General features: G+C 38.2%; 1 protein-coding gene across 7 annotated transcripts in view; it reads right to left on the bottom strand.

The window, feature by feature from the left end:
- Window positions 1-1,949: 1,949 nt before the first annotated feature.
- The window catches only part of IL15 (interleukin 15), an 81,095-nt gene continuing 70,719 nt past the window's right edge, over window positions 1,950-12,325 (bottom strand). For all 7 annotated transcript variants that reach the window (XM_032333486.1, XM_032333483.1, XM_032333484.1 and 4 more), the window contains 3 exons: window positions 7,367-7,411; window positions 5,393-5,533; window positions 1,950-2,950 (listed from right to left, as the gene is read on the bottom strand). In XM_032333486.1, coding sequence (XP_032189377.1) covers window positions 2,843-2,950; window positions 5,393-5,533; window positions 7,367-7,411 — 294 coding nt within the window. In that variant the 3' untranslated portion in view covers window positions 1,950-2,842. The remainder of the gene's footprint in view (window positions 2,951-5,392; window positions 5,534-7,366; window positions 7,412-12,325) is intronic.

Raw genomic sequence — 12,325 nt, 5'->3', positions numbered from 1 at the left:
GTTCCATCAGATAGATTATACAATTAGGGGACTTTTCAATGAAGCTAAAGTTTGCCTTGCATAATAAATTTCTTAGTGAAAATAAAATTCAATCATCAGACACATTCAGAAGCACTGAACTAAATCTCTATGGAAATGGGATTTCCTCTGGGCAAAATATTTATACATGACATGCATATGTTAACTGTGACTCACATATGAATGCAGAGAACTTGCCTGAGATAACACAGATGGAGGAATAAAAATGCCTTCTCTCGTATTTCTGGGGGTGAGAGGGGGAATGGATCGATCCCAGACTTGGTTTTCATATCATATATGTTGGTCTGACTTTACGAGCCTCTGAATTTGATGGACGGAAAGAGTAACACATCAAAACACATAGAAGCTCCTCTCACAAGACTAATGGCAAAAGAAAAGAATTCCATCGATTCTCTGTTCTAAGGTAAAGACTGAAAGTATGTACAACTAGGCTTGTGACTGGGTTTTAACAGTCTCTGGACTCACAGATTATGTGTTGGTTCAGTTTACATTTCCATGTCTTCTGCCTTCTGACCCGTTTTTTTGCTTATTGCCAGGGAGAGTGTAGAAATGATATTCCCTCATGTATCTTTTTAGTCATTTGAAATTTTAAAGACGTAACAATATAATCCATCAAAATGACTCCAGACTGTAAACCTAATTTTTATTAGGCTTGCCTTTGCTATTTGAGCTTCTAAATCTATGGATTTGTGCTTTCTTTATTATATGTAACATAAGGCGAATGCTTTCAGCATTTAGGGCAATAGGTGAGATAAAAACAACGTATTCTAGTCTGCACAAATAACATAGGCTGACTAATTAAGGAGGATGGTTCAAGAAGGAAAAACTCTGGGACGCCTGGGTGGCTCAGTTGGTTAAGCAGCTGCCTTTGGCTCAGGTCATGATCCCAGCGTCCTGGGATCGAGTCCCGCATCGGGCTCTCTGCTCAGCAGGGAGCCTGCTTCTCCCTCTGCCTCTGCCTGCCTCTCTGTCTGCCTGTGCTCGCTCTCTCCCCCTCTCTCTCTCTGATAAATAAATAAAATCTTTAAAAAAAAAAAATTTAAAAAAAAAAAAAAAAAGAAGGAAAAACTCTGAACACAAATAAGAAACTGATCTTGTTGAGAATTCAGGCCTGAACAATAAAATTTAGGTTGTTTTACATAATTCTTTTCTTAAGTTAGCTAAGGATGTATTAGGAGCTGTACCTCTACGCCTTGAGTTCCTTAAGATTAACTGAATTGACCCAGACTAATTAACTAATGTGGGAGGAATTCCAATTTTGAACACTGGAAAATACCAAATTTTAAACCCACCTATGTTTGCCTATACAAGCAGAACGGATCATTGGTTACTAAAAGATACTTTTGGTGATACGGCTGCCATTATGATTTTCCTTTCCCATCCCAGCAGAAACTGGAAGGAGGCTAACTTTTGTTTAAGGATTAGATTGTCAACTTATAGTTAAAAATGGTGCATTTTTCCTATTCTCCATCAATAGAGAAGCTATGAAGAAAAAAAGTGAAAGGTAGATTTTTAAAAATCCATTTTGGATGAAATTAAAACAAGCAAACAAAACCCCTTGCCACAATCGCAATCCCTAAACTTTCAAGTGTGGCTGTCAAATACTATTTGGCTGGACCGATATCAGGAACAAACTGATAGCTGACACAAGACTCTTCAAAAGTCAAATAGGATGTAGATTTCTCCAAAACTATCTCAAAAGAAATGTTTAAGCATACATTGACTAGAGCAATGATATACATGAGCATGGACGGGGTACTGGAGGGTAAAAGAATGTTTTGATAGAGAATTAGTTCCTATTGTGAAAAGAAGCAAAATCAAACTCGTAGGACATCAATTCCTACCCTTTAGCCCCTCAGTGAAAAATGCCACAAGTGAATCAGGTGAAAGAAATTGTGAGGAGACAAAAATATTTCATTTTAGTCATAGTTTTATTTTAAAAAAGTTGTAAATTTCAGACAGTATAGTGCAAAAATATATAAACAATTATTTTATGTCAGATAATGTTGGCTCTAACAAATCAACAGTTTGTTTTTTTGTTTTTTTATTATACAAACATGGCAAAAAAAAAGTGAAAATAAAACACACTCAGGAACGCATGAAATATTAACATCATTACAACCATGAGTTCTCTATACACGATTCTACCTACCAGCGAAGGTTTATTATTGCCATTCCCACCCAAGATTTACTGATGCATCATACATACCAGGTTCGTGCACTGTCTTTAGTAACAGGTGCTTCTGATATCAATAACTATGTTGCAGAGTAAAGCACCCGTTCCACACCTATTTCTCCTTCCTCATTGGGAGTCAATTCTTCCTCCTTCTGGGACACCCACTGGAGAGGTGAGTGAAGGCTTGTGGTTAGGGGTTCCTAACTGGCTGGAGTACACAGCTGACCTTCCCCAGTGGTGCTCAGGCCCACCAGCTGTGTAATTCCACTCTTGCCCTTGAAGGAATGTCCCCTATGTCCTTACAAGGGGTAAATATCAGTGCAATTTCAAAGGATAAAGTAGGTACACAGTTTTATTCAATACTATATATTATGCCACAAATATGTACAACTTCAATAATAAATTAAGTGAACAAAATAAGTATGAGGACAGTTCATAGACACCACGTAATTCAATGCCATTTTTCTGCCTTCATTTCCAAGAGTTCATCCAATTCAAGATTCCGGATCATCCTCTTGTTAGAAAAACTGGTTTGGGCAGCCCATGTGAACTGCAGAGGGTTTCACTGCTTTACATCGTGGGAAGATGTTTGTTAATAGCAGAAATGCTGAAGAGGATCTGTTACAATCAAGAATTATGGAACATTTGTACAATATGTAAAAAACTCTGAAAAAATTCTTTAATATTTTTCTCCTCCAGTTCCTCACATTCTTTGCATCCCGTTTCAGTTATGTTCTGCCAAATAAAAAGAAAGGATTAGATGGGAAAGTCTACTGTATATCCTTCCTGGGAATATCCCATCATTTGAACCACATGCTGAAGTCTTGAGACATGAAAACTTTGGCAAATTAATATCATGGTAGGAGGCACCACTGGGAAAGGGAACTGGGAGATTTGACTGAGGTTTATTTTTCCTATAATAGGTTAAAGGCATTGGAAAAATAAGCCATGGCTTTCTGACCATGGACTTCCTGCTGAGCGCCCTTGAGTGGTCATTTACTCTTCTGGTCATCTACCCCAGCATCACATCCATGCCTCCCCACACGGCACGCAGGGGCCTTGAAGTGTCCCTCGCCTGTTTCTCTCACCTATCTCCATAGGACATAGCGTAAGTACACTGAGCTCATGCCTTTTGCCCCACGCACACACATCATGCTATTAGCTACACCGCCGTGTTGGCTTTTCTATCTGTATGTCCCTCATCACTATTTTAGCTACCACTGCCCAGGTGCTGTCTCCACTGGGAAGGCGTTCCTGAACCTAGGAGTTCCCTAGGCTGGGCTCAATGTTCCATCCCTACATACTCAGACTCCCACATCATTTATTATATTGACATTAGGGGAGTTTCATGCTTTTTATGCTACTATTCTCTAGGCTTTTCTAAGAGCTCAAAGCCACACAGTTTTGTTTCCCTAGCATTTAGCATAGGGCCTAGCACATGGTAGTCACCCAGTCATTACCAGTTGAATTGAACTATTTAGGTAAAGATCACAAGTTGTAATTCAAACAGTTTCATGGCCAACTAGAATCTTCCAAATGCAGTCATCACAAATAAACTATTTAGAGATCGTCTGAACCATGAAAGCCGTACCAGCAAAAACCAAAAATTAGATTTTACATCCATTAAGCATTCGAAATTCAGATTCACCAACATTTATCAAGCCCATACTCTATGCCAGGCACTGTCATATTCCATATAGCACTGTCCTCCTGGAAAATCATCATGTCAGCCGACAAAGCAGAGATATTCACATCATGCATCTCAGTTGACATAATCAATGAAATTCTCAGACTGTACAGCCTGCCTGCTCCTTCTGCTAGATGTGCAGAACACACCACATCACGGTCACAGTGACCGTCACCATGGTCATCAAGAGCTCACTAGGGATGTTGTTAGGAGTTATCTGTTGCCTGGTTCGCCTTTCTACCAATAACATAGGAATAACATATCACAAGAGTATTTTAAAGATCAGTATGTTCATTTCATAAATACATCAACTGTCTAGAATATGCCAGGCAATGCTTGGGGAGTTGGGATACAGCACTGAAAAAAAAAAAAAAAATACAACACAAAAATAACTGCCCCTTTGAAACTGGCATTCGAATAGGGAAAAGCAGACAAAAGCCATTAAGGAAAATGTCAACTAGTGGGGCATGCAGATAAGGGGATGGGCGTGGGAATGGATTGCCACGTGAGGAGCTGACAGCACTGAGAAGGTGACATTTCAGCAAAGACCTAGAGCAACCTGGCATGTTTCAGGCAAGTTCACAGCGTCCGACCATCCTAGCTGAGGAGCGCCATAGTTTTCAGTCGCCTCTGCCTAAACACCCTTCCCGGGAGATGAGGTTCATTCCCTCTCGTCCGGGTTTGGTAGAGAAACCTCTAAGGCAGAATCCCAGCCCTCTTACCTGCCTTCCTTTTGGCCACTGGAATTAATAAATAACTGAGCTATTACTCATTCCTTTCTGATTGCTTTATTTATGCTTTACTTTATGGTGGATCCCTTAAGAGCAGAGACCGATTTGGGCATGGCCCTAATTCTCTTTGAATTATTAACATTTTTATTACTACCTTATTGCAGCGTTTGTCCTGCCAGTGGGTAAGAAGACATGCCCCAAAGTGAATCTGCTTGGGTATGAATCCTGGCTCCCCATTCCACCAACTGTGCTAACTGGAGGAAGTGATTTCAAGCCCTGAGCGCTGTAATTTCTTCAACCTTAAAACAGACACAAGGATAGCTATCTCAAGATTTATTATGAGGACGCAAGGAATTACCCCATTGCCGCTGAAGAGCAGTGTTGTCTGGCATAGAGTAATAACCGAATAAATGTGAATTGGGTCGTGTCGCAAAACACTTAACTACGTAATTAGATTCATGTCTCTGCACAGCACCTGGGGACAAACACCTCGAGGTCAATGACCTCCCTGGTTCACCAGTGTCCCTCTTGCCCCAAAGTGCACCGCCTGGTGTCATGCAGTAAATGTCCATTGAGTAAACTGGTGAGCTTGTTCAGGGCTGTGCCCATGGTAGTGATGGTGGCCACTCCACCGGCGTGAACTCCCTCTCCCAAGAGCGCCCCCAGAGGATCTGCTTGTCCCTTACATCCAGCCAATGACCTCACCCCACCAAGCCATAATCATCAAACAAAGCTCCATCCGACTAGTGGAAAACTCACCGCATTAGAAGATAAATTACTGTTTGCTTGGATGATAATGTTATGTATTGTTTCATTAAGAAGGTCAGCATGACTGAACTCAAGCAAAACAACACGTAACTCCAGGAGAAAGCAGTTCATCGCTGTGACTTTGCAGCCGGGCTAAAAATAGAGTTACAGAGAATCATTGTGAAAAAACAACAATCTTTCTGTTATTCATGTTTACATAGATGTAATTTTGATTTCTTAAAAAAGTCAATCCAAATACTTTATAAAGAAGCACAATATCCCTAAGAAATTTTATATAGGAGACAGTTTTGTGTTTTTTTTTTTTTTTTCTTTTTTGGCTTTGAAATCAAATCCCAAACAAACTGACAACAAAACAATCTAAGAGGATGGTGATATTACATGGAAGAGTGAACATAAGTCTAGAAAACATAGAAATAATAGGATACTTTTTCTCACTGAGAACATTTCCTCTTTGTAAAAGGGTGGTAATATCAGCCTGAGACTCTCCAAACATTAGTATGTCTAGTGCACTGAAAGAATTTTTAGAATCAGATTGTGTTGTTAACATTTTCAACAGTGATAGCTGCTGATCTTGCTATTTCTGCAAGTTCCAAAGTTCCAGAAACAGAAGTGATTCCAAGAAATGGATTAGAAAAATCAGCATTGGAGCACTGCCCTCTCATGGGCTGGCCAAATCAGAAAGGCATTTTCAGATACCACAGGAATATGTTTCCCACAACGCTTACTTGAACGAAAGCCTAAACTTCAAAGAAACATTGATGACTGTTTGGAGGTTTGACCACTGCTTGTTTGACCTTCTGTTCTCACTGCCTCACACAGTGCCTGGGACCCAGCAGGCACCCCACAGCAGTTGCCCAGGATTGAAGAGTAAATGCCGCCCCATATAGATAGATAGATAGACAGATAGAGAGAAAGACAGATAAAGTAACAGATACATAGATAGATAGATAGATAAAACAGGTTCAGAAATGTTTAGTGACTTCTAAGGTAACACAGCTAGGAAGAGACTGAATCAGAGTTTAAATCTAAATTCCAAACACAGTTTCTTTCTATAACCCATGAGTTACAAGGTTATCTTCTTGCAATAAAAAAAATAAAAAATAAAACAAAAATAAAAAAGCAATCTCGGGAGTTTGGGTGGTTAATTGACTTCTCTCTACTTTGGGAAAATAAGGCATGCTGAAGCCAAAGAGCCAGACAATTTTTATATGTAGTAGCACTAGCCAAGTGGTTGAAGAAAGTCTGTTTCTTTCTAGTTTGCGGTGAAGGCTTCCTCCCAAAACTAAGAAAGTCTTCACAGGAGCAATATCTATTTCAGAGAGGTTCTAACTGAACACTAATTGAGAGCGGACTCATGGTTCTCCACGCACACACGTAGAGTTTGTTTCTGATGAGGTGACATGCCTTTGGCAATTTCAAGGTATTAATGAGACAAGTTCAAGATCATTTATGAATTCTGATAGGTTTTTATGAGTTGTGTTTATTTCTTTTCTCACATAGAGGGTAAGCAGCCAGAATCCTTTTCTGACAATTGTAGAGATTCATTCAAAATGTAGAACATGGATGCATTTAAGTGATTTGTAGAAAATTTGATTAAGGGTTGTAATACACTACAGCACTGGAAAGGACAGATAGGGTGGATAGTTTTAAATTCAATCAGTTAACCCAATTTTCTTTTAATTGCATCACAAAACGTATAATATATTTTGTTTGACATTGATGGAAAAGGCTGTTTTATATTTTGATTTGGTACCATCATGAAAATAGCATCTCTGTAGCTCTTTGTCCCCAAGTCCCACAACCTCAACAATTACTTACAAAATTCATTAATCATATGTTGTCAGAACACACCAAAAGTCAGATTTAAAAACTATACACACTTCAGTAAATTTATGAAAATATACTTCTTCAACTTTTGAAAACTGGAAAACATAACAATTTTCAAAAAAAATAAACTATACTCACATGAGCATCACTTTCAGTATATAAAGTGGTATCAATATGTATAGACTGAAAGGAAACACAATTAGACAATATGAAAAACTATGCCCTGCTTTAGATATAGTGAGAACAAACTACTGAAAACATTACAGTAAGCTTTTTAAATTATTTTTTTATTTTGAGAGAATTTCAGATTCATATACAACTCTAAGAGCAAACAGAGATCCTGTGTCCCCTTCGCCACTCCCCCAGCAATAATACCATGCATAACCATAGTACGATATCACCACCAGGAAACTGACATTGATACAATCCACACACCTTGTTCAGATCTCACCAGTTCGAGGTGCGCTAAATGCGTGTGTGCAGTCCTACTCAATTTTATCAGATGTGTAAATTCATGTAATCACCTCCACAATTACAGTTACCTCACCATTAAAATCCTCCTACTACTATTTTATAGCTCAAACCACCTTTTTTTTTTTAATTAACATGTAATGTATTATTTGTTTTAGGGGTACAGGTCTGTGAATCATCAGTCTCACACAATTCGCAGCATTCACCATAGCACATACCCTCCCCGATGCCTATCTCCCAGCCAACCCATCTCTTCCACCCCCCTCCCCTCCAGCAATCCTCAGTTTGTTTCCTGAGATAAAGAGTCTCTTAGGGTTTGTCTCCCTCTCTGGTTTCATCTTGCTTCATTTTTCCCTGCTTTCCCCTATGATCCTCTGTCTCGTTTCTCAAATTCCTCATATCAGTGAGATCTTGTAATTGTCTTTGTCTGATGGACTTATTTCGCTTAGCATAATACCCTCTAGTTCCAACCACCTTGTTGCAAATGGCAACATTTCGCTTCTTTTGATGGCTGCATAGTATTCCATTGTGTGTGCGTGCATGTGTGTGTGTATCTATGTATGTGTGTATATATGTGTATGTATGTATATAGTTATATATCTATATCTATATCTATATGTCACATCTTCTTTATCCATTCATCTGTTGATGGACATCTGGGCTCTTTCCATAGTTTGGCTATTGTGGACATTGTTGCTATAAACATTCAGGTGCACATGCCCCTTCGAATCACTACATTTGTATCTTTAGGGCAAACCACCTTTCTTAACACACATTCCAACCCCCACCTTTCTAATCCCTGGCAACCACTTCTCTCCATTGCTGTATCATTTCAAAAATGTTGTATTAGTGGACTCATATAGTATATAACTGTTTGAGATTGGCCTTTTGTATACACTATTTTTTGAGCAGTTCTAGCTTTATAGAACATGAACAGAAACTACAGAAAGTTCCCATATATCCCCTGCCCCCGGCCCCAGTTTCTCCTGTTATTAATATCTTGCATTTGCATGGTACATCTATTACAACTGATGAGTCAGTATTGACACACTTGTAACAAATGTCCAGAGATTGCATTGGGATTCAGCCTTGGTGCTGTAGGTTCTGAGTTTTAACAAGTATATAATGACATGTACCCACCATTACAGTATCATTTGCAATAGTTGCTTTACCACAAAAATCACCTGTGTTCCATCTATTCATCTCTCCTTTCCCCCTGACCCCTAGAAATTTCCCACTGATGTTTTTGCTGTATCCATAGTTTTACCTTTTCCAGAAAGATATATAGGTGGAACTACAGTATGTAGCCTTTTTAGATTGGCTTCTTTCACTTAGCAGATATGCTTTTGAGGTTTCTCTGTGTCTTTTCACATCTAGAAGCTCATTTCTTTTTATTGCCAGATAATATTCTATTGTACGGATGGATGTACCACAGTTAGCCTATACAGATCAGCTTTTTTTCACCCAGCATAAGAATACTCTGGAGATCTGTCCAACTTGTTGTATCAGTAATTCTTTCCTTATATTCGCTCAGTATTGTTCCTCGATATAACTTACGACAGTTTATTCATCCATTGAAGGGAATTTCATCGTTTTCTGTTCTTAGCTATTACAAATAAAGGTCTATGAACATTCATGTGCCTGTTTTTTGTGTGGACATGAGTTTGCATTTCTCTGATATAAATGTTGAGGAGTGCAACTGTTGGATCATATGGCGAATGCATGTTTTATTTTATAAAAAAACAGTCAAGCTATTTTAGAGCAGCTGTAAATTCTTATATCCTCATAAAAAATATGTGTGACCCAGTTTCTCCACATCCTTGCCAGCATTCAGCATTATTACTACTTTTTAATTTAAATATTCTTATAAGTGCATAGTGATGTCACTGTGGTTTTACTTTGCATTCTCTAAATAATGGATAGCCATTTATTGACATTTTCTCCCAGAAAAAGATATTCATATTTATAATTTATTCATTTCTAATCTGCATACTTTTGTTCTTTTTCTTGCCTTGCCAATTTAGCTCAAATTCCAAGACTGTGTTGAATAAGAGTGGTGAGAGATGACATATTTGTCTGGTTTCTAATCTTAGGGGGAAAACATTCAGTCTTTCTCCATTAAGTATGATGGTAGCTCTAGGTTTTTGTACATGCTCTAAATCAAGTTGAGAAAGTTACTTCTCTTTCCTTGTTTGCTGAGGAATTTTACTAGGAATTGGTCTATTCTTAAAATGCTTTTCCTCCATCAATTGATCCAACCATGTGATAATCTACTTTTGCCTATTAATAAAGGCGGATTGCAGAGACTGACTTCCCAAATAGGAAGCATGTCTTGCATACCTGGAATTAATCCCATTTGTCATAGCATATACTTCTTTTGATACGCTGCTGGATTTTATTTGCTATTTTATTGAGAATTTCTGCATCCAAGTTTATTAGAGGTATCTGTCGCTTTCTCTTTTGGTATCATCTTTGCCTGGTTTTAGCATCAGGGTAACACTTGCCTACGTGAGTTAGAAAGTTTTTCCTCTTCTATTTTTGGAATAGATTGTAAGAGATCTATTTAGGAAGAGAGTGTAAAATCAGTGTTAATGTTTCTTTGTTTGGTAGGAGCTCCAGTGAAACCAGGTGGACCTAGGGATTCTTTCTGGGGAGATTATTTATGGTGAATTCAATGTCTTTAATGGTTATAGTAGTTTGGTGATTGTTTATTTCATCTTCATTACATTTTGGTAGTTTGTGGTTTTGAGAAATTGGTCCATTTCCTTCAAGTTGTCAAATTTAGAGAATAAAGTTGTTTATAGCTTTCCTTTATTATCCTCTGAATATCTGCAAATTCTGTAGTGATAGCCTCTAATTTCAGTTCTGATATTAATGGTTTATGTCATCTCTTTTTTAATCTTTGTCAGTTTTTCTAAAGGTTTATCAATTTTATTGATTTTCCCCCAAATAATTAGTGTTATGTTTCATTAAGTTTCCCTATAATTTTTTATTTCAATTTCATTAATTTCTGCTCTTATCTTTACTTTTTTCCTTCCTTCTGCTTGTGTTAGGTTTATTTTGCTCTTCTCTTTCCAGTTTTTTGAGCTGGGAACCTCAATTGTTGATCTGAGATCTTTCCTCTTTCTTAACATAATCATTAAGTTTTCTAAATTTCCCTCTCGGTAATGTTTTCTCTGAATCCCACAGATCTTGATGTGTTGTATTTTCACTTTCATTCAAGTCTATGTACTATTTTATATCCTGTGAGATTTAATCTTTGACCCATGGAATATTTAGAAATATATTATTTAATTTCCAAGTGTTTGGAGATCTTCCTGCTCTATTTGTGTGATTGGCTTCTATATGATTCCACTGTGGTCAAAGAGCACATTCTGCATGATTTCAATTCTGATAAATTTGTTAAAGTGTGTTTTATGGCCCATGATATGATTAGTCTTGGTGAACAGTGCCTGCAAAAAAAACCAATTCCTCATCGGTGGGTGAAGTGTTTTATCAATGTAAATTAAATATTGTTGGCTGACTGTGTAGTCCGGTTCCTCTATATTCTTTCTGAGTTTCTGTCTTGTCATTCAGTTTGTTCCTTAGGAGGTGGTGAAGTCCTCAACTGTAATTGTGAAATTGCCTCTTTCTCCTCTCAGTTTGATTAGTTTTAGCATCTTGTATTTTGAGGCCTTGCTATCTGGTGTGTACACATTTAAGATCACATTTTCCTGGTGGATTAATCCCTCACCATTTTGTAATGTATCTCTGGATCCTAGTAGTTTTACTTGCTGTAAAGTCTAGTGATTTTACTTGATGATATTAAGAGAGCTATGTCTGATTTTTACAATTATTGTGCATTATGTGTATTGGCTTCCTAGAGCTGCAGTAACAAAAATATCAAAATGAGGGCTTAAAACAACAACAATTTTATTCTCTTATAGCTCTGGAAGTTGGAGGTCCAGAATCACGATGTCAGTAGGCCAGGACCCCTCTGAAGGCTCTAGGACAACCCTTCTTTACCTTTCCCAAGTCTCCAGTTACTCAGGCCATCCTGGACTTTCTGTGGCTTCTAGCTTCATCATTCTATTTTCCTTTGCCTTGTAGCCTCCAAGTTCAGGTGGCTTTCTTCCCTGTTACTCTCTCTGTGGTCTGTCCTCTTCTTAGAAGGTCAGTGAGTCATGGAGTTGGGGTCCAACCCATGCCAGTAGGACCTCACCTTAACTAATTACATTTGCAAAGACACTATTTCCAAAGAAGGTCACATACGGAGGTTCCAAGGAGACATGAATTTTTTTTTGCGGGGGTGGTGGGCAATACTCTACAACCCATTACAATATGGTACATTCTCTCCTCCTTTCAATTTCTACCTACTTATATCATTGTGTTTAAAGAGAATTCCTTGTAGACAGCAAAATATTGGTTTGTTTTTGTTACCAATTTGGCCAATCTCTGTCTTTTACTTGTATTCTCCTTCCTCTCTCCTTCTGAGATGCTAATGCTAAGAATTCTGGATCTTGGGTGCCTGGGTGGCTCAGTTAGTTAGACTTCAGACTTGGTTTTGGCTCAGATCATGATCTCAGAGTCGTGAGATCAAGCCCAGCATTGGGATCCGTGCTCAACACAGAGTCTGCTTTTCCCTCT

The sequence above is a fragment of the Mustela erminea genome, chromosome 2, assembly GCF_009829155.1.
Source record: "Mustela erminea isolate mMusErm1 chromosome 2, mMusErm1.Pri, whole genome shotgun sequence".
Taxonomy (NCBI): Eukaryota; Metazoa; Chordata; class Mammalia; order Carnivora; family Mustelidae; genus Mustela; species Mustela erminea.
Note: the sequence above shows the minus strand (reverse complement) of the source record. Positions and strands in the feature narration are given on the sequence as shown.